Genomic DNA, 25,411 nt, shown 5'->3' with positions numbered 1-25,411 from the left:
GTTGGCAGTCCCATCTCTGTGCAGTCATCACCAAGCCTTTGCTTTTCAATTTTTTTAATTTCTTTTTTTAAATCTTAATCTTTCCATGTATGTTTGTTTTAGTTTATTTTCCAAACTTTTTATTTCATTTTTTTTTTTTTTTTTTTTGACAGACCTTAAGGATTCCTTAATGCAAGCTCTTGCCAGCTACGTGTGTTACCCTCACTCCTTGCGTGCAGTTGAGAGGATCCCTGAAGAGCAGTAAGTATGATTGTTTTACTTGTAATCCAAGACCCTTCTTTGAAAAATATCCAGACTTGACCCAAATGCCGGGTTCCTCGTGTCATTAGACCTTAGTATTGGATAAGAGAATCACATATAGATATTTATGAGTAGTGTTTGCATCATCAAATAAAACTTTTACTGATCGAGAGATAAGGCCAGATGGACATATAATAGGTGGACTTTTTCACTCTTGTTGAAACAAATGTGTAATATTATCATTTTATTTTGGCAGTGTTTTCTATTGATCATCTACAGTAGTAGCTGTTTGTTTCACAGACCACTTGAGGTCCCTACGACTTACATGTAGATCCATTTAATGATGTAAAGCAAGTTTGTTAGCAACTGTGAATGTACAAAACAAAGTGGTAGCATTTAGAATTTTTTTTTTTTTTTTTACTTTTTGTGCTTTGTTACTTAGATGGGCATAAATTAACAATCTGTATATATAGTGCTAGAAAAAAATAAATCGCCAGGACAATCTAGTGTTTTAAAACTTATTATTGCTAAATGCTTGCTGTTCTCTGTCCAAAAGGCTGCCTCTGTAAATGCTTTCTGTTTAAATGCATCTTCCACAATTGAAGTCTTCAGAGAGCCATTTTATTACCTAGCAGAGAGTGATTACATGCTATGCATTGTGGCTTGCTGCACTTGGGATGGGTAGGAAACAAATGCATGTGCTTCTATTGTGGCAGCCATATTTGTTGGTTTCCTTTATCCATCAATGTCATAGAAATAATATTTAGCAATTTGGCTAACAATGTATGTTAGTTTTTTTTTTTTTTTTTTTTTTAAATTCTTTATTTTTGTTGTGCAGGTAGGTACATGACATTTTTTTTTTTTTTGTAAATATGATTTTTATTATTTTCAAATAATTTTTCAGCATATGGTAAGTTGCGTGTCGAGACTCGCAGGTCTCCATGAAAATTTTCAATATGTAGTATCATCGGTTGCATAAATTCACAATATTTCAAGGGCACATGCGCCTCTGTGTAGTAGGGACTCGCAGGACCCTTTAAGAAATGCATATAAACTTTTACAACATTTGGTTCACTTTAGAACTTTAGAATGTGTATGCTCCAAATTCTCAACCCTGATTTGTCTCAGTTTCTCAAACCGGTTAACGCATAGTCGATGTATCTCCTGTCCTATGTGTAATGTCTGTGTGTGTGTGTGTGTGTGTGTGTTGTTTGGCCCTCATCTGAAATGTAGCGTGTAGCGGATCCTGAGACTGCCGGTGTCCAAGCTTCCTCCGTTCCGAGGCCCTGTTTTTTTTTGGTATTTGTTTCTTACGTGTTTCGTTTCTCTTCCTAGGTAGGAGTTATGTGTCTCCTATTCTCTGCTATGGCAGAGGTCTGATTTACCTGTCGTATGTGTGTCCTATCCCCTCCTAACTGTGTGTCCCATCTGTCTTGAGGACGTCCCAGGTTTAACCCTTTCTTTGGTAGTATGTGTGGGGTCATTATGTATGTGGGTTCTCACCCTTCTATCTAGGTGGGGGTCGGGGTCCCAGTCTCAGCATTTTGGAGTAGTGGTGGGGTATCCCTGTGTTGGGGATTCTTTCCCTCCTGCGGTTAGTATTCGTACGGCCGTTGCATGTTAAGAGTCTGGTAGAGATATAATCATCTCTTGGAAACCTGACGTGGTAGAATTTAGTATCCAGTGTGTCCATGTATTGAGGTATTTTTGGAAGGTGTCATTTGCTGTGTTATGGAGTTCCTCAAGGGATCTGAGTTCCTCCATTCGTGTGAACCATATCTTGAGGGGAGGAGTGACTGGTTGCTTCCAGAATTGAGGTATCAGTGCCTTGGCTACATTTAGAATGCGGATAGTGAGCGATCTTTTGTATGCGTTCTTAGCGATCTGTGTGTGATGTAGCAGCATTGCTGCCGGGGTGAAAGGTGGCGGGTCGTCTGTGTATTGGCAAATGATTTGGTGTATGGTTTTCCAGTATGAGGTAATCTTTTTGCATTCCCACCATATATGTAGGAGAGTGCCCTGTTCCTTTTCGCATCTCCAGCATAGTGGGGAATGTGTCGGGATTCGTGTGTGTAGTGTTGCGGGAGTGTAGTACCAGTGGGTCAATAGCTTGTACGCCGTTTCCTGTGTTTTGCTAAAGCTTGAACAGTGGTGTGTGAGGTAGCAAATTTTTTCCCAGTCATCTTTATCTATTGTGTGGCCTAGTGTTGCCTCCCATTTCCCCATAAATCGTGGTTGTTCTACTGGCGTAAGTGTTAGTAGTAGGGTGTATAAGACGGATATTCCATGTGTCAATGGGTGGGGGTCCATGCAGAGATTCTCAAAAGTGGTGGTTGCCCTTGTAAGTATGGGACCCTGAGGGAGGGAGGTTATGTAGCTCCTTATTTGCCTGTATTTGAGGTGTGTTAAGAAGGTGTGTTCCGGCTGTCCATGTAAGTCGTCTATGGTCTTAGGGCCTCTAGGTGTGAGTACGTGTATGAGTCTGGGTAGAGGATCTTGGATTAGGTCCTTGAATGCTCTCGGGTCTGTTCCGGGGGGGAAGTCGGGGTTATAAGTGAGAGGTAGTACGGGGGTGGGATAGGTGGTGAGACCGTGCTTCCCTTTGGCATGGTTCCATTCCCATAGAGTCGCTTTTGTGTATGGGGAGTGTGTTGTGTGCCCTGTCGATATGTCAGGTGGCAGCCACGGCAGCACTGCGACCGGGATTCCCGCCTCATGTTCCTCCACCTGTTTCCATAATTTTTGTGTACCTGTCTTGGTCCATTCTACTATCCGTAGAAAGTGGCATGCCCTGTAGTACAGAGTGAAATCCGGCAATGCCAGCCCACCTCTGTCCTTTGGCTGCGTTAGGAGGGCATGGTTGACCCTGGGTTTTTTCCCATTCCACACGTAGTGAATTATGGCTGTGCGTAGTGTGGCAAAATATGTGCGTGGGATCTGTATTGGGATTGCTTGAAACAGGTAGAGCAGGCGCGGTAGGAAATTCATCTTTACCACCTGAATGCGGCCTAACCATGATATATGGGGGTGTGCCCATTCCTGCATCTCTGTGCTCATTTTCGTTAGTAAGTCAGTAAAGTTTACTTTAAATAGGTCCCCTGCCTTCCTTGTCAACCAGACTCCTAAGTATTTTAGCTTCTGAGTCGCCCATTGGATCGAGTGGTGTTGGCGCAGGGCTTCCGCCCGTCTGTCAGGGATGCTTACGTTTAGTATGAATGATTTGTTCAGATTGATTTTTAGATTAGAAAGTCGCCCGTATTCCTGCAATGTTTTGAGTATATTTGGGAGTGAAATTTCGGGATTAGTCACGTAGAATAGTAGGTCGTCGGCATATGCCGCTACCTTGTGGTGGATCGGTCCCGTCCTCATCCCCGTTATGTCCGGATTGTTTCTAATAGCCACCAGTAGTGGCTCCAGGGCTAGGACGAAGAGGATCGGTGACAGGGGGCATCCCTGGCGCGTACCATTTAATATATCGAATGATTCCGAAGGGGCTCCATTTACAATCACCTGCGCGGATGGTTGCGCATACAGAGCTTCTATCCAGCCCCTGATGCCCGTGCCCAGGCCTATGTGGGCGAGGGTCCGGAATAAGTATTTCCAGCCCACCCTGTCGAAGGCCTTCTCCGCGTCCGTGGATAGCAGGAGAAGGCCACCGGCAGTGCGCGCGCCTCTATGCATCAATGTAAGGGTGCGCATGGTGTTTTCTCGCGCCTCCCTCCCGTGTACAAACCCCACCTGGTCCGGGTGTATCAGAGTGGGTATATGTGATTGTAGTCTATTCGCTAATATCTTAGTCAAGAGTTTGAGGTCGCTGTTTATTAGGGAAATAGGGCGGTAGCTTCCGCAGTGTTCCCTATCCTTTCCTTCCTTTGGGATAATAGTGATGTGCGCTGCCAGGGATTGCTTGGGGAGTGGGTGATCCTCTTTTATGGCGTTAAACGTCAATATGAGTGGGGCATATAGTATGTCAGCGTACGCCTTGTAATAGCATAGTGGTAAGCCATCTGGGCCCGGGCTTTTGCCCGTTTTCGTCTGTTTCACTGCTGTGGTCAGTTCGTCTAATGTGATCTCCCTGTCTAGTAGGTCAGCCGTATCCCTGTCTATCTTAGGCGTCGAGTTGAGTGTCAGGTATGCATCAATGGAATCCGCCAATCTTGTGTCTGCCTGGTGTGTGTGTGGCCCGTGTAGTGCGTATAGGTTAGCGTAGTATGCCCTGATTGTTTCCTGTATCTTGCAAGGCAGTCTGTGTAATGTGTTCTTATCATCCCGTATGCGGTCAATGTACGTCTGTTGTCTGCGTTTGGCTAACATCCGTGCCAGTAGCCTACCACTTTTGTTGCCATGTAGTGCGAAAAAGGCGGTATGTCGCAGCGCATCTCTGTGATATTTTGTCTGGAGCATCTTGGTCAGGTCTCTGCGTAGTGTGAGTAGTTGACTTTGCGAGTCGGGCGTCTGGTTGACTTTGTTCAGGTTATCGATCTCCCTAATTTTTGTCAGAGTGTCTGCCATGGCTGCCTCCCTTTGTCTCTTTAGTTTAGCGCTTTTTTGAATAAAGTGGCCCCGAATCACACTCTTGTGTGCTTCCCACATGATCGTCGGGGATGTTTGGGATGGGGTGTTTGTGGCAAAATAGTCACGGAGAGCCGTGTCGATTTCCGCTTTTACCTCCGGTACGGAGAGCAAGTGTTCGTTGAGTCGCCACTTAGAGACTTTGGGTCTGTAGAGTGGGGATTTTATCGTGAGTGTCACGGGGGCATGGTCCGACCAGGTGGCCGTGCCGTGTTCTACTCGTAGGGCGAGTGGGAGATGGTATTGGGTCATAAAGAAATAATCTATCCTGGTATAGGAATTGTGTGGGTGGGAGTAGAACGTATAGTCCCTCTCGTCTGGGTGGTGGGCTCTCCAACTGTCTACTAGTGTGTATTTGGATATGAGGCGTTTGAGCGTGTTTAGGTGTTGTATGGGTATGTGGGATGTGCCCGTGGACGTGTCCCATTTAGGGTCTAGGGCAATGTTGAAGTCCCCTCCTACGATCAGTGTACCCTCCGCAAACCCCTGTATCTTGCGGAGTATTCCTGCCAGGAATTTGTGATGCCTCTGGTTGGGGGCATATATGTTGGCGAAGGTATATGTCTGACCCGCTATCGTTCCCTTGAGGAGAACATATCTCCCCTCCCTGTCCGTCTGTAGGCCCAGTTCCTGAAACGGGATTCCTCTGTGTATCAAAATTGCTGTTCCCCTGGCCTTCCCCCCGTGATAGTCGCTATAGTAGCCTGTGGGATAATGGTGATTATGTAGCTTCGGTCTTGCTCCCTCTCTGAAGTGCGTCTCTTGGATAAATACTATGGATGCCCTAGCGGCGTGAAAATCTTTCAGGGCTGTTGACCTCTTTTCAGGTTTGTTCAGGCCTCTTGCATTTACGGTTATAAGTGTGAGGTTAGCCGGGGTCAACGACATTTTGCGCTATGTCTATCCGGTCCTCGGACCCGGCAGTCCCAGGCCGGAAGCTAAATTGAGTGTGTGTAGTGTTTGAGGTGTTTGTGAGTGTACAGTGTGGGGTGTCCGCCGTCTGTTCGGCGTTAGGGTGTTAGCGTCTCGGTGGTCGTGAGGGCTCTCGGCCGCCCCTAGGTGTTAAACTTCGACCCCTTGTGAGTGACGCCTGTCCCTCGTGGGTGTGGCTGGAAGGCCTAGGCCTCAACGTGTGTATGGAAGTGTCCTGGTCGCTCGCTCCGCGAGTCTCCCTCTGGTGTGACCTAGTGTCCCTCACCTAGTCCCTAGGTGTCCCTTTTGTGGCTCTGTACGATCGTGTATGCTTCTCGTGTCCTCGCCAGTGGACAGATGTGACTGTAGCAACGTATATCATATAACATAATAATTAACATAAAGGAAAACAGTAACAGTGTAAATAACAACATGCATTGTCAGTTATTAGCCTTATGCCCTCTTAGGTTGTCATCTGCATTCTAATTCCTCCGTTCACCTATGGAGGCATCAATGTGTTGCTTGTCGACCCGTCCCCCACCCCCTGGGATTCCCATTCCCCTCCCATCCCTACCCATCAGCTCCCCGTTCTATCTGTTGAGATTTAGTCATATAAAAGTACCTCCCGGCTCCTGTGTAACCATCTTATCTTTGAGCCCTTGGGTGGCCACCTCCCTCTCACCCCCTCCCCTCCCACCACAATGAAGCAGCCCCTCAACTCGTATCCTATTTAGAGATCGTACCCTGCTTGGAGCCCAATTCTATCTGTGTGCACGTGCCAGGGGTCTGAGCGAGGTGGGCCCCCGTCCCTCCAGCCTGCTCCTGTCCAGGTCATCACAAGGCCTTCATGGGGGGGGACGGTTGCCCATCCCGGTCTTCCCTCCCTTCTCGCCTCCCCTATAGCTGGCCCCTGATTATCTTCGAGCCCTTGTTATCCGTCCCTCCCACCCTCCTCCCCATGTCCCCACGTTGTGGCATTCATAGGGTAGTTAGCAGTTTGTAAGCAGGGTTACACATGAGCAATAAAAGTCTCTCAGGCCTGTCGGCCAGTAAAGTGTGATACTTGCGATTAGAGGTGTGAGTCATGGTGCCCATAGCAAAATGTCTTTGCGCCATAGTCCTTGGGTCTGTAACTTGCGAGAGTAGGCCACTTGCCTGCATGTAAAAGGTGCCCTCCCATGCGACGGGTTACCTCCAGTCTGTGTAGGTCATGCTGAAGTTCTTCTCGGTCTGTGCGAGTCCGTTGGCGGGGAGGGATGGAGTTCAGCAAGGTGGAGTTTGTTCCCAGTAGGGGGGGTCGAGTCGAATTAAGTCCTGATAATGGCTGGCTGTACCCCTTTTCAGAGGCCACGTGGGCCGGTCGCTTGTTGTCGAGTGATCCTTGGGGGTTGGTTACTTGCCGTTCGTGGTTTCGGGCCCTGGGTGGGTGTATAGAGGACTAAGGGATCTGGCCATTGTAGAGGGGCTGGTGTGATCTGGAGTTCTCTCCCCAGTTCCTCTATATCGGCATAGTCCTTTATCATGTATGGGCCTCTATGCGTGTGAACCTGTAATCCGGTCGGGAAGCACCAGCGGTACTTGATCCTATTGGCCTGTAGTTGTCTAGTAAATGGACGTAAAGCTCTACGATAGGCAAGGGTGGTAGGAGAGAGATCCGGGTACAGTTGGACCTCTGTGTTGCCCAATAGTATTCTGTTGGATTCCCTGGCTTTGCGTAAAATTTCCTCTTTTAAGTGATAGTCCGTGAGGCAGCATATGGCGTCTCTTGGCAGGCTCCCGGGAGGGCCTTTAGGTCTCAGTGCCCGATGTGCTCTCACCATGTGGATAGGTTCCTGCTGGGCGCGGCCCAGTATATTGTTAAAGAGACCCATGAGGGTTTCCTGTATTGGGGCAACTTCATCGGCATCTTCAGGGATCCCCCTGACTCTAATATTCTGTCGTCTACCTCGGTTATCGAGGTCCTCCAAATGATGTGCCATCTGCTGGAGTCGCTGGGTGGAGAGTTGTATGGCGTCCGTGTTGGCAGACTGCGCCGCCTGCATGTGGTCGCAGTCCGCTTCAATCTGGGAGACTCTTTGACTTAGGCCGCAAAACTCCTCCCGCATGGCCTGTAGTTCCGCAGTGATGGATGCCCGGAGGCTATTGTTTGCCTCTGTCAGGTCTGCCTTGGTAGGTAAATTGCGGAGGATGGATAGCCATTCCGGGTTCGGCTCTGAGGGGTGATGCAGTGGTTTCTCTACTTGTGTGTCATCCCCACTCAATATCGGTGTCGGGAGGGTCTCTCCCGTGGCTAACGAGTCAGTGGAGGCCTGTGTTTCTCCATCGGCTTGATTTGTCAGGAATCGCCGCATGGAGGGGTTCGATGTTCCCCTCGGGGTGTCTGCGGGCTTCGAGGCTTGTGTTGCCTTCTGTGATTTGCCCATTTTCGGGGCAATTGGGTGCTACTGGCGAGGATTTGCTATGAGCCTTGCGGGGAGCTCCGGGTTCACGCCGCCATCTTCCTCGGCTTCCGGTACATGACATTTTAATCGCCACAACAGCGTACATATATATTCATATAAATTGAGCAGTGGCATGAATGCGTGCACATTTTGTAAATACAAACAATATAACAGGCTTAACATTGATTAATATTTACTGCCTTGTAGTGTAGCATGTGGATGAGTTAAGGTTGCTTAGCTGTACACTATTGCAGTATAATGAATGCTGGGACATACAAGTCTGCATGGAAAACAAGGCTGATGATTCAATCGTAGGATATAGCAGACATGAGAATTTCTTGTTAAATATATTAGGTAGGCAGATGAGAAATCTGGCCGCCCTAAATGGCTAGTATATTTGACCCCCAAGGCTTTACACCCTTAAACATAGCTGCATTATACGTGTTGACACAGGACTTCTAGCGACAACATTGTCGGAATCAGTATGACAATCAAAGACTATGAATTGAGTTGTCAGGAGTGGTATCATGTTAAATGGTACATCATTCCAACCAACCAGGTAGTTTGTGGGGGGGTTTGTTTAAATTTAAATATTAGTTGTTCGGGTACATGCTGAGCAGACAAGAGTTATTATGAAGACCCTGGGGTCGAGCTAACTGCTCTGGGGATATTTAGCTAAGCAGTTGTTGTAATTCTGAGCCAGAGGTGTTCCCTCAAAGCCTGCCTCCAGGTTAATGCTTCACATAATAATAAATAGGGCAACACTTAATGGAAATACAAACAATACAAACAATAATGCAAACAACATGTGTAACAATACCAGGGCAGAAAACTCTGGGAGGTATGGCAGGCTTGTTACTACTGGTCAGAGCCCTGCTATGAGGGTTAGTGGGCAGAGAGACTATTAAGAAAAGATCATCGGTATTAACTACTTAGGCTAGGTTCAAATGATTAACAAATTAGACTATTAGATTACAAATAATAGTAATAATGCAGCGCCGTCTTGTAATTTAGAGCCAGTCTATAGTGGGCTAATGGAGATATGCAAAGTGCAAGCATCCTGATAAACAAAGAGTTATGTGTGCTGTGATAATAAGAGAGCAGACAAGAATACTGCTATGTGTCCATCCAGTTATATTGGCATATACACAGATTAAGTCCCGCTCCGTCCGCCAGGATGGGGGCTGGTAAAATAAAATAATATCTTCAGCCGATGCCCAGGGACGGGAGGCTGTCAGCAGGTAGATGCTTAAGTCCGTCCGCAGCTCTTTGGGATGAAAGGCCCCGCCGGGCTCCAATTGCTTGACGCTGTGTTTTGAGGGCATTTAGCTGTACGCTGCGGCTGACCGCCATTAGCGGTGTTTCTATTCCTCCGGATTCCTGTGGTCTGTCTCGCTTTTTCTGGGACCCTCGCCCTGGGGGGCTTGGCAGGGTAAGTCCAGTGGGTGTCTGGTGATAGTGCTGGATCGCAGTTGTCGTCCGCCGGGTTTGAGATAATGCTGATCTCTGTGTCAGCCTCCTCGTGTGGGGCCTTCTGGATGTCCGTCGCTTGAGCTGTGCCCGCCGTTTGTGCAGACGTCGTGTGGGGTGGTTCCTTCTAGGTGGAGTTGCAGGCTTTCGCGGTGGGCCCTGGTGTGAGGGAGCAGCTGTCTGTACAGCGGTAGGCACACTCATCACGCTTTCTAGTCTCCGCCAAAATTCCAGGAACCTATTGTCTAGCCGGACAAGTATGTCTTCGAGCACTGAGTTAGGTGCTGGGATCCATGTGGTATCCGCCATTTTGGCGTTGCCGCCGCTGGGTGCACCCGTAGTCGGGAGCTTGATTGCTGGGGTTGCGCAGCCCTCTGCGGGGGGACCGGGATCACCCCCTCCGGTCCAGGGGGGGGGGGGGGGGGTTCGGGGCATAGGTCTATGCTTATCTGCAGCTCGGTTTCTTCGAAGCGGGGGATCGGCCGCTTCCCCCGCCTGGCGCCCACCGGGCCGCTTTTCCCACGGGTGTGGCAGGACAGGTACCTCGGGTCGCCAGCCCCCTTCTCGCTTTGTAGCTAAGGCAGATAGCTTGGGTATCAACTACAGTAGTTCAGAACGATTAATAGTTGGTTGTAAAATGCCTTTTTTGGCATATTGGTGGAGGAGCTCCTCCGAGATGCGTCCTGCCGCCATGCTGGTTTCAGTTTTTTTTTCTTTTTAAAGTGTTTCTTTGTAATTGTAACATGACTTCTTGCTTTATGTTCTATTCTATATTTTGCACTAAACAAACTTGCTCTCAATTTGAATCTATTCCCATTTTTCTATCTTTAATACAGTTAAAAAAAATAAACATCCAAAAACCAAACCAAACCGATAAAAGTATTGATTGCATTTTGTTTGTAGGGGAATTTGCAAAGATCTTTCCTCACTGTTGAATTTATTTACTAAGGGAGAATTCACAGTAAATTTCAGATTTAACCTCCCTGGCGGTAATCCCGAGCCTATCTCTGGGTTAATTTTCAGTACCAAAAGCGGTAACCCCAAGCCATGCTCGGGATTACACTGTAGTATCACTTCCCTTGTCCCTATAAGCCCCTGGTGTCCTCCGCCCAACGCTGGCATCCGTCTTCCGGGTTCCCTTTTCCTGCGAGTGCCACTTGGCGGAACCAGGCAGGAAATAAAAAAATAAAATAAAATAAAAATTTTAAATACATATACACACAATACATTGTAAAAACAATATACCGCTTTAATATTAAAAAACATACGGAGAAAATCAGACCGCCATGGAGGTTAAGGTCAAAATACCCAAACTGGACAAATTCTCTAAGTCAAAGCTATGCTTATCAAACTTTGGCTTCTCTCGCCTTTAGATTGAATTCACTTTCAATTCTCACTGTAGTTAATAAACCGGCCTGTGTTCTGTTCACCTTAACTTATCTCTTGACGTTTTATATTCTCATTGTACAATGCTATGGGATATATTTGAGCTATATAAAATATATACTAAATCACACATCAATGACTTTGGTTCCTCTTTGTGCAGACAAATTAGTATGATGAAGAATCTGCTGGCCCCCTATGAACAAAGACCATGGGCTCAGACAAACTGGATCCTTGTGAGGCTCTGGCGGGTAAGTGCATGGGATGAAATGTACAGTAACATAAAACAGGTTTAGCCACTAAACTGTGAATGTTAATCAAATCTGAAATGCATAGTTCAGTCTACAACAGCCAAGCTGTGACTAAACCAGAGTTGGAAAAGTTTTCCAGAGCAGCTATGTTTTCCCTAATGTTTGCCATTCAGATATAGGCCTTGATTTAATAAGCTTTCCATGTGAGTTATCTACAAAAATTGACATGGGCTTTAATGGTGACTTAAATCCGAGCCACTGTAGGGTAATATTCAGTGTTTAGTGAATAACTCTGTATATTGCCACAGTGCAGTGTCTGTGAGTCAGAATTGATAAAGTATTCTGGAGTTGCACTGTACATGTGCCATATAATAAGTTCAACGAACATGTGCGGAGACATCTGCTGCACATGATTTGATAAAATAAGGGCTGTTGGTCATTTGTAACTGATGTCATTGGGAAGGTTCACCTAATAACTATGCAGAGTTTGACTTCTTTTGCTGGTTTTCAAACCCACAGACAGTTTAAGATAAAAAAAAATGTATTAAATTCTCAAAATGACAGTTACATAGCTGAAAAGAGACATCAGTCCATCAAGTTCAGCCTTTCTCACATCTGTTTTTGCTCTTGTCCCAAAATAAGGCAAAGGAAAACCCAGTTTAATGTACTTTCCACTATTGCAAAAAACTTCCTTCTCGACCCAAGGATGGCAGTCCGATATCTCTTTGCATCAAGAAGCTATTGCACCACAAATTAAAAATTATATCCTTGAGTTTTATGTTCTCATTAGTATTTATCCAGTTACTGTTTAAACATCTGTACATAATCTGATAAAACTACCTCTACCTCCGCAGATAATTCCACATCATTATTGTTCTTGCTATAAAAAACCCTGTGATTTGCCTTGGACTAAATCTCCCTTCTTCCAGTTTAATTGTGTGACCTTGTGTCCTATGTATTGTCTTGTTTATGAATAGATTTCCTGAAAATAGTTTGTTTTGGTCCTGGATATATTTGTATAATGCTATCATATTCCCTCTGAGGTGCTGCTTCTCTAAACTAAACAGATTTAACTTTGTTAACCTTTCTTCATAACTAAAATGTTCCATTCCATTTATTCATTTTTGTAGCTTACCACTACAATTTTTCTAGTGCTTTAATTCATCTTTAGAACAGGTGCCCACAATTGCACAGCATATTCAAGGGGTGGTCTTACTATTGATTTATAAAAAGGCAAAATTATATTTTCATCCCAAGAGTTAATGCCCCGTTTTATACATGACAATATCTTACTGGTCTTGGCAACTGCTGATTGACATTACACATTGTTGCCTAGTTTGTTGTCTATAACAATTCCTAAATCATTCTCATGTGTTGTCCCTAATTCATTACAGTTTAGGGTATACGTTGCTTCTTGTGCATTCTGTACCATGAAATGCATAACTTTGCATTTATCTACCTTAAATTCCATCTGTCATTTGAGTGCCCAGCCCCACAGCTTTAAGTAGAACAGCTCTAAGGTTGCTCTAATGTTCTTCAGACCTGTTCTTGTGGCCCTAATTACTAATGAACACACCTGTGCTAAAGTAGGGGGGATATAATTACATTTTGAACCGCTGATGGCTTGAGAGGGCAGATTTCCATAACATTGCCCTTTCTGTCTCTTTCCTTGTGATCCCCTAAGACATGTTTATAGATGGAAAATAGCTAGTAATATAGGAAGTACAATATTGCAGGAAGTATACAAAAGGTTATTTTTAAATCTTTCTTGCTAGTTATAGCCTACTCATAAAATAATCTGGGGGGGGGGGGGGTGGAGCCAGAACCCAAGCAGGATAGTCGCACAGCACTGCTGCTCCGTGCATCGAGCCGAAAAATACTGCCCAGAGGCGATAAATACCGGCTCACCAGCTCACCAAAGACGGGGCACGGACTCCCTGTATCATGGGGAAGAAAAACAAAAAACAGCGGGCAGATCCGAGCGCAGGATCTGGAGATATCGGGGCTTTTCTTCGCGCAGCCACGCGGCCGGCAAATCCTAAGATGGCGCAGGAGGCTTACACCTCCCAATCCTCAGACGAGGATAGCCACTACATGGAACCCTCCATACTGAGCCTAGGGCGCCAGACACCTCAGGGACCCCTGGATCAGGGAGACTCAGCACCCGCCACCAAAGCGGATATCAAAGCCCTGGTGAAAGAAATCAAGATCATGTTTCAGGCAGATACGGCAATGGTGAGGGAGGATATTGCTACGCTAACCAACAGGGTGGCAGCAGTGGAGGAGGGTGCGAAAGGTACAACGCTGGTGCAAAATGCCGCACTGAACGCCCTGCGCAAGCAGTGTGTCGACCAGCAAGCACAACTGGCGGACATGGAAGACAGGCACAAGGCACGGAACCTGAGGGTCCGGGGAGTACCAGAGACCATCTCTGGCACCGAACTGCCACATTTCTGCCGACGGCTCATCGCCACGCTGCTGACACCACGGCATGCAAAGCAGGTAATGATTGACTCCTGCTTCAGGCTCTCCAGGGCGACCTCTACGCCACAAGAAGGAGTTAGCGACGTCCTGATAAAATTTGTGAGAGACTCTGACCGAGGAATACTTATGGGGGCTACGAGAGACTCTCCCACAGTGCCGTTTTGAAGGGGCACAACTAGCATTTTACAGAGACTATTCAAGACACACTATACAGTGGAGGAAATCGTTTCGTCAGGTCACACAACTACTATGGGATCAAGCCATCCCCTACAAGTGGGGCCCACGCAGACTACAAGCGGACAAGGCTGGCGTGACATACAAGCTACTACACACTTCTGAAATACCGGCATTCCTCAGACCATTGGGCATACTGGCGCAAGCAGCACAAGAAACAGCTCGACCACCTTGGACTGTGGTGCCCAGAGGAGAGTGTCCGCAAGTTGCTTCCCTGCCTACCTGATACAGTTACAGCCACGCAAGTTCCATGTATCTCTTCCTGTTGTAGACAGCAGGAGCACCAACAGTTCCCTGGACTGTTAATCCCCCTTCTTAGATAAATTCCTCCCACTGGCTCCGTAAGCTACGGCTCAGGTTATATGACCAAGCTAATTCCCCTCCCCCCCTTATTTTGAGTGCATAAAGCAGAGTTAATACTGCCCGTATCCCTCACACTCGGTAAGCGAATACAGCTTTTTCACGCAATTATAGCACTAAGCCCTATGCACAGGTCCGTCAGGAACCATGCCAGGTACCCACACTTATAGACGTGCCTTAGGCCCAAGCCACATATACCATGCCACTAGTAAGCATTTGGGCACCCACAGCACCAACCGAGCTTCACCAGCAGATCACCCTCCCAGACATGCCATTCGTTAATGCCACACGTAAATTCACAATAACGAGCATAAGGGCACCCACCTCCATAGGAAAGGAGCCCCCCTGCACATCACCAAACCCCCGCATGAGAACAGGCAAGAGAGGGCTGTAAAAGCTATTAAAACTATAAAAATGGATAGTCCCCGCAACATGTTGAAATTACTGTGTTGTTTGTTCATTATATTGCCAAACATGTAATATTGTAACATCATGCTTTATCCACAAAAATAAAGAATGTAAAAAAAATAATAATAATCTGACATTACTGATCCATGTCATATTGCTTGATTCACTAGCTTCCTTTATTAATAACTGCAAAGCCCAGTATTATAATCTTACTGAAAGTTGAAAACAAAGTAAAATTCAAAATTCCATGTATAAAAACAAAAAGAGCTATAAAAAGGGAAGTGTGTATTTACAGGCCTATCCCTTCGTTTAATTTTTATTTATTTTTTCTTGTTTGTTGACCGTAACTTTGTTCTATTTCATTGTTGCCAATACACTGCTTTAAAGCTGTTTTGTTTGTTGCTCGGGTTGACACAATTCTTGTGCGCCACCCACAACATACAGACATTGACAGGATCTTATTGAAATTTCCAGAACCTCAATGTTTAGAAAGGGATTAAAGTGTGTAGGAGTGGGCTTATAGAACTAAAGTCTAGTTGAGTAACCAACATCAGGGTTAATAGAAATGAATGGAGTATAGCATGCTGGAGTGGGATAATGGCGCCTAATGCAAGATGGTTGCCAAAGCACTGGGGCACCTGCACTGGTGCTATCCTATCACACACACTTGTGACCAGATGAAAGCAAACTTAAAAAATACGGCTAGAGAAACATATTTCTGTCTCAAAAGCCGTTTTGTGAATAGGGAGCTACCGATTGGCTTAGAGTGTCGACGACGCTCTTAGCCAATCACTGGTGCCCCTGTCTGAGGCTTCCAAGCCTCGGCCAAAAGTAGAAGGTGAGGGCAGAGTTAACTATCGCTCATTTAACACTTTGTGGTAAAACCTTACAGTAATGGTTTATTAAGCCCTAAATGTAAACAGTCACCAGGGACCTCCTAGCACCATAACATCATCATATCTATGAAGTTGTTATGGTGCCCAGATGGTCCCTTTAACCACAAAAAAGGCAGTTAGATATAGGACAAAAGGCAGTAGGCAAGCACCCAAAACACAGGTCTGCAAAACCGTTAGCCAGTTAAATCTGCCCTTTCCTTAAAAGTGTGTTTATTATATTTTTAAGCAAGGGGTGTTTTTTATTTTTTATTTATTTATTTATTTATTTTTACTGCTGCACCTTTGTCTAAAGAATATCGTAGTAACATTTAGTTACTGTCTGCATAATATTGCAGGAGTAATTACATTCTGGACACAGCCACACGATTCGATTGACCATTTATAAAATATTTACTAAAAGTCTTAATACTTCTGACTGTATTAGAGTATTATCAATAAAATTGCAAGCTATGCATGTTTTTTACCCCCACATTTTGCATTGGTAATTACCTGCTTGCTCACTATAAAAGCTTTAGGCCGTGGTTTTAAATCTTTGCTGAATAATTGGCTTTAGCATAGACTTTTAACGCTTGGCATTTTGAAAGTAAGTGCTTTCTCTGGCACAGAACTCTTATAAGACATCGCTCCAACAGAAGAAAAAGGAAGGGCGAATAAAGGGAACCCTTTGTTTCCTGGTGCTTGATGGTATTTATTATATAAAAAAAATGAAGAGAGTGCGCTTCTACTTAAATTTCCATATAACCAACGAGAAATCTAAACAAAAAAACCCTCTAAAATATATATATATAAAAAAAGTATAAAATCTTATATGAATATAACCAATGTATTGCTCACTCATTTTTTAAATGTACTTGCATACCAAGCTTCAAAGGATATATGCAGATGGTATTTTTTTTTTTAGGCTGACTTTATTATAAAAACCACAACTGAAGCTAATAGGAGGCGCTTTACCAAATGTAAATGGCAATCAAGTACTAAGTGAATCTAATGCGTTGGGTAATTTATATCCCTTTTTTATTTCACTCTGCACTTATAACTAAACTTTTGGGTTGTGATTCTGAGCTCACAGATTATTTAGTGGCCTTATCAGTTTACAATAGCAATAGGGGTTTATTATTTTTGTTAGCGTTTTGGGTTTTTCTTGAAGACCTAGTTTGATGCCACTGCCTTAGAGGCAACAAAAACCAAGTCCTCATGTTCCACCAACAGTCCTGACTTCTACAGAGCCCTGTATTACTGCTAGACTGACTGCTACAAAATAAGAACCGGGCAGTGGGCTTTAAGCCAGTATTTGTGGCACAAAGTGAAATGCAAGACTGCCTATAAATTTACAATCAGATAAGGGGCATTAAAACAAAGGGTAGCAGGTGTAATACAGTTGATCGAAAAGATTGTGAGGGACATCATAGAAAATGTATTTCTGATATTGGTGTACATTTGGACAAACTGTTGCATTAATATGTAATGTTGCTGCTTCATGCCTAGGGGCATTTAAAGGTGACTAATGGGATAATAAAATATAGTGGTGTCGGCATGGGGGGTTTAAAAAAAAAAAAAAAGATGGGGGGAAAATAAAAAGATGCGGCCATGACACTGCCGCTTTAAGGTCTCTATACTATTTATAATTTGTTACATAAAGCGAGAAGAAAGGCAGAGTAGTATAAAGCATTCAAAATTTAAAGATCCTTTCTATAAATATGTTAAATATTGTTAAAAAGCAGTGAATAGACCGATTTCCATTCCATTTGTATTGACTTCCCTCCTGTGTTGTTGTGTTTTTACCGTTTCCAAATGGCTATGATTAACTACAAATCGTCTTTGTTCCTCTTCCTCGACCAGGGTTGTGGATTTGGTTACAGATACACAAGACTTCCACACCTGTTGAAAACCAAACCTGAGGATGTCAACCTCCCCAGCTTACAGAGTAAGTCCTTCTTTAATTTTGGAATGGGTTAAATAAATGAATACATGTATTTGCAGATTACTTCCTGAATTGAGTTTGTCCAACATTGAGGTATTTTCCTTGTTGTTGTAGAGCCCTGTCCATCTACTCTTCTGCAGAGCCACATGGCAAAATTGCTCCGGGGGGACCCAGAGTTGGCTTCAAGCTTCCTGAACAGTGTCCTGAACCAGCTGAACTGGGCGTTTTCTGAATTTATTGGAATGATACAAGAGGTGGGAAATGGAAGTTGCAAACATTAGGCAAGAGTATTAGCAGCAGGAAATCTGTTGAAGTGTTTAACTAGGGTTAAGTTCCTAAAGTGGGGCAATCATCATGAAAACAAAAGTATTTACTGGAATATTTTGGGAACTTTTCCTCACTTTTCTGTTAGCAAGACTTGGTTACAGGTTACCTGTGCCAATGTGCGCACTGTTTTCCTAGGAGAGCAAAGTGACTTTCTCAAGAGCAATACATAGTCTGGGTTACTAAATATTGATCTGAGTTGTTATCCGTTATGGCTGCTATCCTGTGTGATGGAGATGAACAAATTGTCCCATAATTCCCTGTTGGACAGGAGATTCTAAGATTAGTTCTCATACACCATAATGAAAGGCTCCTGATTGGCAGTCAGGCAGGCTACTATGCAATTCACCAAAGGACATTTTAAAAGCTATGAGACTTTTCTGATTTCATTTTTTCTTAAATTGGATTTATTGCTAATATTTTTGAATGCATTATCTCTTCTATAATTGAATTTATAACTTGGGGTCAAATTTCACATAAACTATCTGTGCTTGATTAGTAATCAGAGGTATGGTGGAAAGAAACTGACAATTCTTTGTCATCTATTGTTCTCCTCATAATTCAGAGAGGTCACAGATGGTGAGAGGATTATGACTGTAGAATGTTGAAGATCAGAAATATAGTGGGGCGTGGACTTAAAGGAAAACTCATTATTTAAAATAAATTTATTATTGCCTCTTTATTATCTCATTATACATACGTCATCAGTATTTCTCCTGTTTACCCTTGCGTCCGGGGCAGTCATCTTTAATTCCTCTTTCATCAAAAGCACCATTTACACATCCCAACTACCATGTAGGTAAAAAAAGAGCTTGGGGCTCATTCACAAATCCATACGCCATGCGCAGGTGATTATTATCTTTAAAATTTCAGATATTCAAATTGTATTTCTGATCAAAGAAGACTTAAAGATATCATGCTTTTTAAAATGTTTTTTTATTACATGTAAATTACCAAATAATACATCAGTATTACATAGTCAGTAATACATGTATTTTTAATAATAAAGTTTTGTTTTTTTTCTTGAAATTCTATATTCGTATGATGGAATGTTTATACTGTCTAGATTGGTAAAGAAGGATCTGTCCCATGAGTAGAATTTAACTTCTACATCTTCTGTAGATCCAGCAGGCTGCAGAACGTCTTGAAAGGAACTTTGTTGACAGCAGACAATTGAAAGTTTGTGCTACCTGCTTCGACCTGTCTGTGAGCCTCCTCAGAGTTCTGGAAATGACAGTTACTTTGGTCCCTGATATTTTCCTTGACTGGAGTCGGTCTGCTTCGGAGCTCCTCCTCAGACGTTTGGCTCAGGTGCTGATCACTGTCGTTTAATTTCACTTGTGAAATAACTTGCTGATTTTAAGAATGTATTTTGCTTTAACATCTTGCCTATATGTGAAACCTTAAGTGTGTCGAGCTGAAATGTTATTTTCTTTTTTTATATGAATAGCAGTAACCGTTTTCCCTTAATGTTGTCCCTGAACAAGGATCACTCACTAAAAGTCATTGAAACAATTAGATATACAGGGATACAACAAAAGATTACCTTCCAGCATGATAAAAAATCCCCAAAAGACACAAACCCCATCTCTGCCTGTCCTTGTACAGGACAGATAATTTCAGATAGCACTTGCATTTTTATTTTAATCTAGATCAGGGGCTGCCTTGTACACCTCTGGTCCGGTCTCATTTAGAGTGCAGTGCTTGTCTTTATCGTGTATACGACCGGCAGTGGAACCGTCTACGGCAAGCATGTCAAACTCGTGGCCCACAATGGACATCTTTGCGGCCCGTGAGCCACGAGTACATGCTTGGGGTTAAAGCAGAGTAGGCACCTGCTTTTTTCCCACATTGCAGGTGCCTACTCTGCTAAAATTTACCCGGCCAGGAAGGTAGCAGGACGCTGGCGGCATCGAGGGAGCTCCGTCTTCCTGCTCCTCACTGTTCCCTCGTGCATGCTGTCTATAGTGATGCTGGGTGCCGGAATATGACATCAGATTCCTGCACCCGGCATCACTAAACTGCACGCAAGGGAGCTGTGAGGAGCAGGGAGGAGATCTACAGATAGAAGATTCCCACTGGACCACAAGGAATGATGTGAGCGTGTGCAAGAATGTGAGTGTGTTTGTGTGTCTGTCAGTGAGTTTGTGTTTGTGTGTCTGTCAGTGAGTTTGTGTGTCGGTCAGTGAATGTATGGGTGTCTGTGTGTGTGTGTGTGTCTGTCAGTGAGTTTGTGTGTGTGTGTGTGTGTGTGTCTGTCAGTGTTACGATGGCTGCAGCTGGACAGTGGAGTACCTGGAGGTGCATGGAGGCACGCAACACCACGTCACATTCCGACGTGACGTCGACGTGCTCCACCTTCACAGGGTTTCAAGAAGTAGCAGGAGGATCTGCTTTGGCAAAGGGTGCGGACATACTCTCTGTATGACCTTTTTGAACAAGTGTGGTTATTCAATTCTTCCCTGGCTGTTCTGGTAAAACAGATGTATAAAGGTACGAATTGCATCAAAACTAATGAATGGTATCCTGGATTAGATGTTTCTTCTCCAGACAAAGGCCAGCAAGTTCACAGCAAAATTGTTCTTCTGGGCTAACTTGCAACTGCCCATATGAGACCCCTTAAATATAACATTATAGGAAAATGTAAATAGTCTCCTTTTTCTGTAGACTGTAACATGCCTATTTGGAGAAACACTGTTATGAAACTGCAGTGGTGAAATAGGGCCCACCATTTGTACAGGGGAATCTCATTGAAACCAGAATTGAAAAAATGTTGGAGGCAAGCATCTCTCGAAGTGCGGATCTAATCCTTCAGTCAATTTTCGACTGGGAATTTTTCTTCTGAGACACTCATTGCAAGGATCACTAAAAACCTCTAACATCAGACCAACCATTCAATCCATTGTACCTACTTGAGACCTAAATTTGTTTTTTATTTGTGCTATGTCAGTCTATGCTTGAGCCGATTCAGGATTGCTTTTTACGCATTTTGAGATATCCATTTCTAGTAATTAAATGTGCAAAAAGAGTTGGAGAACTTTATAAGGGCTTTCTCATTTAAAATATTTGTTCTCAGGCAAGTCACCATCCAAACACGGTCCAAAATTTTAGCTGCTGCCTCATGGGATTCTCAAGCTTCAGTGGAATAGATTTATATGGTGGAAACCTGGTCTTATTTTCATACATTTATCTACAGGTTGAATGTCCAAACCTCGAAAGATTAGTTTTTTAGGTGTAAGTTGTAAGTGATCCTTGGTTGTTGATCTTTCGATTTCCTATATGTTCATACTGCTGCTATCCTTATAATAAAACGAAATTCTTAAGTGTTAGGAATACAGGTCTGTATTTCTAATACTAAAGCGCCCTCTGGTGCCCCCTTCCTTGCCCCTCCTCCTCCCAAACCCCCCATGCAGCTAAAGTCACTTAGTGACTTTAGTAACTAACCTGATTCCAGCACCAATGTCCCTAGTGCTGGGTCGGCGCTCTGTCATTTGACGGAGGGGGGGGGGGGGGGGGGGAAGCTAATGCCTGATGAGTGCATTAAGCCCTCCCCACAGGAAAGCAAAAGTACGGCGGCCAAAAGTCCGTTAGCAACCAGGAAGCTCTTGGACGGTGGTCTTTGGTGGTGTTTCTCAGCAAATGTATTTTCTGCAATGATTTTCAGTCAATCCTGTCTGTCGGTCTGTCCAGGGAAGAAGTGGAGGAACAACGTAATAGAGCACTGTTCATAATTATATAAAAAAGGAAATATACATAAACTTCTGTTTTTGCCTCAAAATTTTTAAAAGCTTCTCTTTTCTACAGCTATTGAATCAGGTGCTAAATCGGGTGACAGCGGAGAGGAATCTGTTTGACCGAGTAGTCAATCTCCGACTTCCAGGTAAGGTAATGAAACAATGAAAAAGCGTGTATGGTGTTCCAAGTATATTATGTCCACACTATACATTACACAGTCCTGCTGTTTTGTGCTGGTGTTCTCTGGTAGTTTTAAGTGTGCATATGTGCTGTGAGATGAAGTTAGGGGTGCAGTATTCATTGACTTAATGGTGCAATATAGTCAACTTTAGCTTAATGAAGCAGTTTTGGTGTGTAGATCATGTCCCTGTAGTATTGCTGCTCAATTCTGTTATTTAAAACTTAAGTCACTTTGTTTAAGAAGCCCTAGTCACACCTTTCTGTATAAGACTTACACAGCCTTCCTAAACACTTCCTGTAGACGGTCATCTAATATTTAAACTTCCTTTATTGCAAATTCTGTTTAAGTTGGAATGTATCTCCTGCTCTGTTAATAGCTTGGTAGACCTGCAAAGGTCTCCTGTATGTAATTGAAGTCCAATTTACTGAGCAGGAGATAAAAACTTCTAAAGCAACTTGCATTTGATTGAAAATTAAACCATTTAACAAGTTGCTAGTCACAGCCAGGGAGGTGTGGCTAGGTCTCCATAAACAGAAACAAACCTGATTTAATGGCCGTGAATTGAGCAGTAAAACTTCAGTGGGATGATCTATACACAAAAACACCCATTGTGCCAAGCTCCAAAAAAATGTCCCTGGGACAATAAATCTCAGATGTCATTTTAATGAATTTCTTGCTAGCACAATCCCTAACCTCTTGCCTTTTCACTTCCCCGGGCAGGGTTGGAGAGTGTGGATCACTATCCCATCCTGGTTGCTGTCACTGGAATCTTGGTTCGACTTCTGGTTGATAGTGACGCTCAGGGGTAGGTTTTTACATGCTTTTCCTTGAAATATTTCATTGCCTACTCTCACAGACTTTACAGGCCGTTTGCAGATTTGATATAGATTAGTCAGTGAGGTAGTGTTTACCCATGCCGAGATGAGGTGAGATTTTATTTTTATTACATTTCTTAATATAAAACTGCCTGGTTGTGCAAAAAAAGTAACACCTTTTGTATTTGTGCTTTAACTTGGGTTTGATACTACTGGTGTGAGTTCCCTTGGATACCAAACAGATAGGAGCTAAACATGTTCTGTTGGTGTGCCTTTTCCTTGCAGAAAGGATAGGAGGACGCTTTATATGGAGAAGGGTAGTTGTGGAGGCATGTTTTTTTTTTTATCGTTGGGTGTTGGTGATATTTAAAATGGAGGAAATTAATTGGATACAGAAAAAGATTTGAAGGCTTATGTGGATTAGAGATGGCCAAACACCCAATATAGAAAGGTATTGATGACATAAAAATATGGGAGGATGAGCTAGAATTGAATTAAAATATGGAGGGATGAGGGAGAATGTGAATGAGATAAGTGGTCTTTGCTGATGTGGAGCGGTTCTGACAACTGAAATTTAGGTGTGATTGCAATGGTGGCTAGGAGAGGGAATTTATGCTAATATGGTTGAGAATAATATGCTGACAAGAGGTCAAAGGGTACGCAGAGGTATGTTTGTTTGTCTAAGAATATTCATTGCTTGCCACAAATATTCAGAGGTTAACCTAGTTAAAGGGACAATGTAGTCACCAGAGAAATTACAGTTTATTGTAGTTCTTCTGGTGAGTATAGGCAGTCCCTGCAGGCGTTTTACAGCAAACACTGTCTTTTCAGAGAAATGTCAGTGTTTACCTTACAGCCTAGTGATACAGCCAGATGGCTGCTGATGTGCTTCCTGGGGCAGTGCTGCACAGTGTGCTGCAATTTAGTGTCTCCACCAGTGTTAATTTTGTAATTTTAGTCCTTTGACTAAAAGCCGTTTTAGTAATTATTTAATCATCTGAATTGTTTTAGTAGACTAAATCTCCAGTAGATTTTAGTCGACATGACTAAAATCTAATGGGTTTAGAAAAAGCCTTTATCTGTCTCTCTTGCCCCGTTCCCAGCCCCTTTGTGTCTTCCCTGCCCCTCTATGCCTCTCTCTCCCACGACCAGGTCTGTCTCGTTTGCCCCTTCCACAGCCACTCTGTGCAATGTTAATTTTGGCGGCAAATTTCTATTTGGTTTTAGTCATAGTCTTTTGACTAAAACGCCATTTTAGTTTAAGTCGTATTTTTATCATCCAAATTCTTTTAGTTTTAGTCTAGTTTTAGTTGACTTAATCTCAACTATTTTAGTCAACTAAAATTGTTAGTCTACAAAATTAACCCTGGTATCCACCCTCTTCTTGGAGACACTGAACTTTCCTCATAGAGATGCATTTATTCATTGCATTTCTGAGGAGATGCTGATTGGGCAGGGTAGCATTTGGCTCAGTCCCTGCCCACCTCCTTGACAATCTCGGCCCTTCCATTGGGAAAGGATTCTGATTGTCTCAGATCATCACTTCTGATGATTTTAGCCAAGGAGGCAGGACAGGGGCAGAACCAGCTCCAGCAAACTGGAATAAAGGTAAGATTTGACTATATTTAGGGGGATGGGAGGGGAGAGGGGGCTAGATAGTGTTTATACCACTATAGGGTCAGGAATACATGTTTGTGTTCCTGGCGCTATGGTATTCCTGTAAGAGTTAAGTGCACTTTTTAATATATGCAACTTGAAGTGGAACTTAAAGCAGGTATCAGTGTGTCTCATGGCCTGGTGTTGTAGGTGTCATAACCATTTTTAAGGGTTGTGTGGAATCGCAGTTTAATAGAAATGGACTGAATGCCACCTTTTATCCCTACAATACCAAGTTATTTAGAAAACAAAAAAAGCTCAGAATTTTTAATATACTGAAATAGTCCTCATTTAAAGACAAACTAAAACTGAGTGCAAAAGATTGCTAAGATTTGACAACTCGAATAGCTTGCCCTTCCGTGGATCCCTGCTTTGTACCCTGATGAAAGCATTTTATATCGGACTGATCCAACCCTGCAGAGCATCCTCCATCCTGACAGATTCCCTCTGCATGAGAAATGCAACAGCCTCATTTTGATCTTGGTGTGCCACGTCATGGGGGTGTGGCTTATACCTCTAGTGATAGTGAGCAAAATGTCCACGTTTGTATTACCCTTTTATTTAAGGGAGCCACTGTGGCATTTCATGAAAAAATTAGGAGAGTGGGGACAAAATCTTTTAAATGAGTCACAGAATAGTGGTGTTAAATACTACAATGCAATATCCACTTATTAATATTCACTGGAGTATGGATGTGTAACCTGCTGAAAATGTATATTCCTATTGGCCACACTTACTTAGTATTTGAACCTGACCAAAGTTCTTGCTGGTATTACCCCATTATTCATATTACTTGGTTTGGATATTTTGAGTGTTAATCAAAAGCTAGAAACAAATATCAGAAAATAAAGTATTAAAGTGTACTCCTTTAAAGGAGTATAGAGGATTCACACAACAAGATAAAGGGGAGATCAGCCAAGCTTTTTTCTTTTTTTTTTTTGGAGCCAGGGATATCCACCAGTGAGTGAGCCGGTCTCATTTTGGAGGTTCTTGAAGCACTAGTTAAAAATATTCCATCGGTCACCAACTAGACACTTGCATACCATATCACATGCCGTGCATGTAACATATATGGACAGGCTATCCCAAGCACAAAAATAAATCCACAATAAAAAAATGTTTAAAAAT

General features: G+C 43.5%; 2 protein-coding genes across 4 annotated transcripts in view; one reads left to right on the top strand and one right to left on the bottom strand.

Moving 5' to 3' along the window:
* RNF123 (ring finger protein 123) overlaps positions 1-25,411 on the top strand; it is a 92,953-nt gene that overhangs the window by 40,498 nt on the left and 27,044 nt on the right. For all 3 annotated transcript variants that reach the window (XM_063426545.1, XM_063426546.1, XM_063426544.1), the window contains exons 29-35: positions 153-240; positions 11,182-11,269; positions 17,491-17,575; positions 17,687-17,826; positions 19,019-19,207; positions 21,701-21,776; positions 22,533-22,617. In XM_063426545.1, the coding sequence (XP_063282615.1) occupies positions 153-240; positions 11,182-11,269; positions 17,491-17,575; positions 17,687-17,826; positions 19,019-19,207; positions 21,701-21,776; positions 22,533-22,617 (751 nt within the window). The remainder of the gene's footprint in view (positions 1-152; positions 241-11,181; positions 11,270-17,490; positions 17,576-17,686; positions 17,827-19,018; positions 19,208-21,700; positions 21,777-22,532; positions 22,618-25,411) is intronic.
* AMIGO3 (adhesion molecule with Ig like domain 3) overlaps positions 1-25,411 on the bottom strand; it is a 455,802-nt gene that overhangs the window by 425,950 nt on the left and 4,441 nt on the right. The window lies entirely within an intron of this gene.

This window comes from Pelobates fuscus, chromosome 7 (genome assembly GCF_036172605.1).
Source record: "Pelobates fuscus isolate aPelFus1 chromosome 7, aPelFus1.pri, whole genome shotgun sequence".
In the NCBI taxonomy this organism is placed as follows: Eukaryota; Metazoa; Chordata; class Amphibia; order Anura; family Pelobatidae; genus Pelobates; species Pelobates fuscus.
Note: the sequence above shows the minus strand (reverse complement) of the source record. Positions and strands in the feature narration are given on the sequence as shown.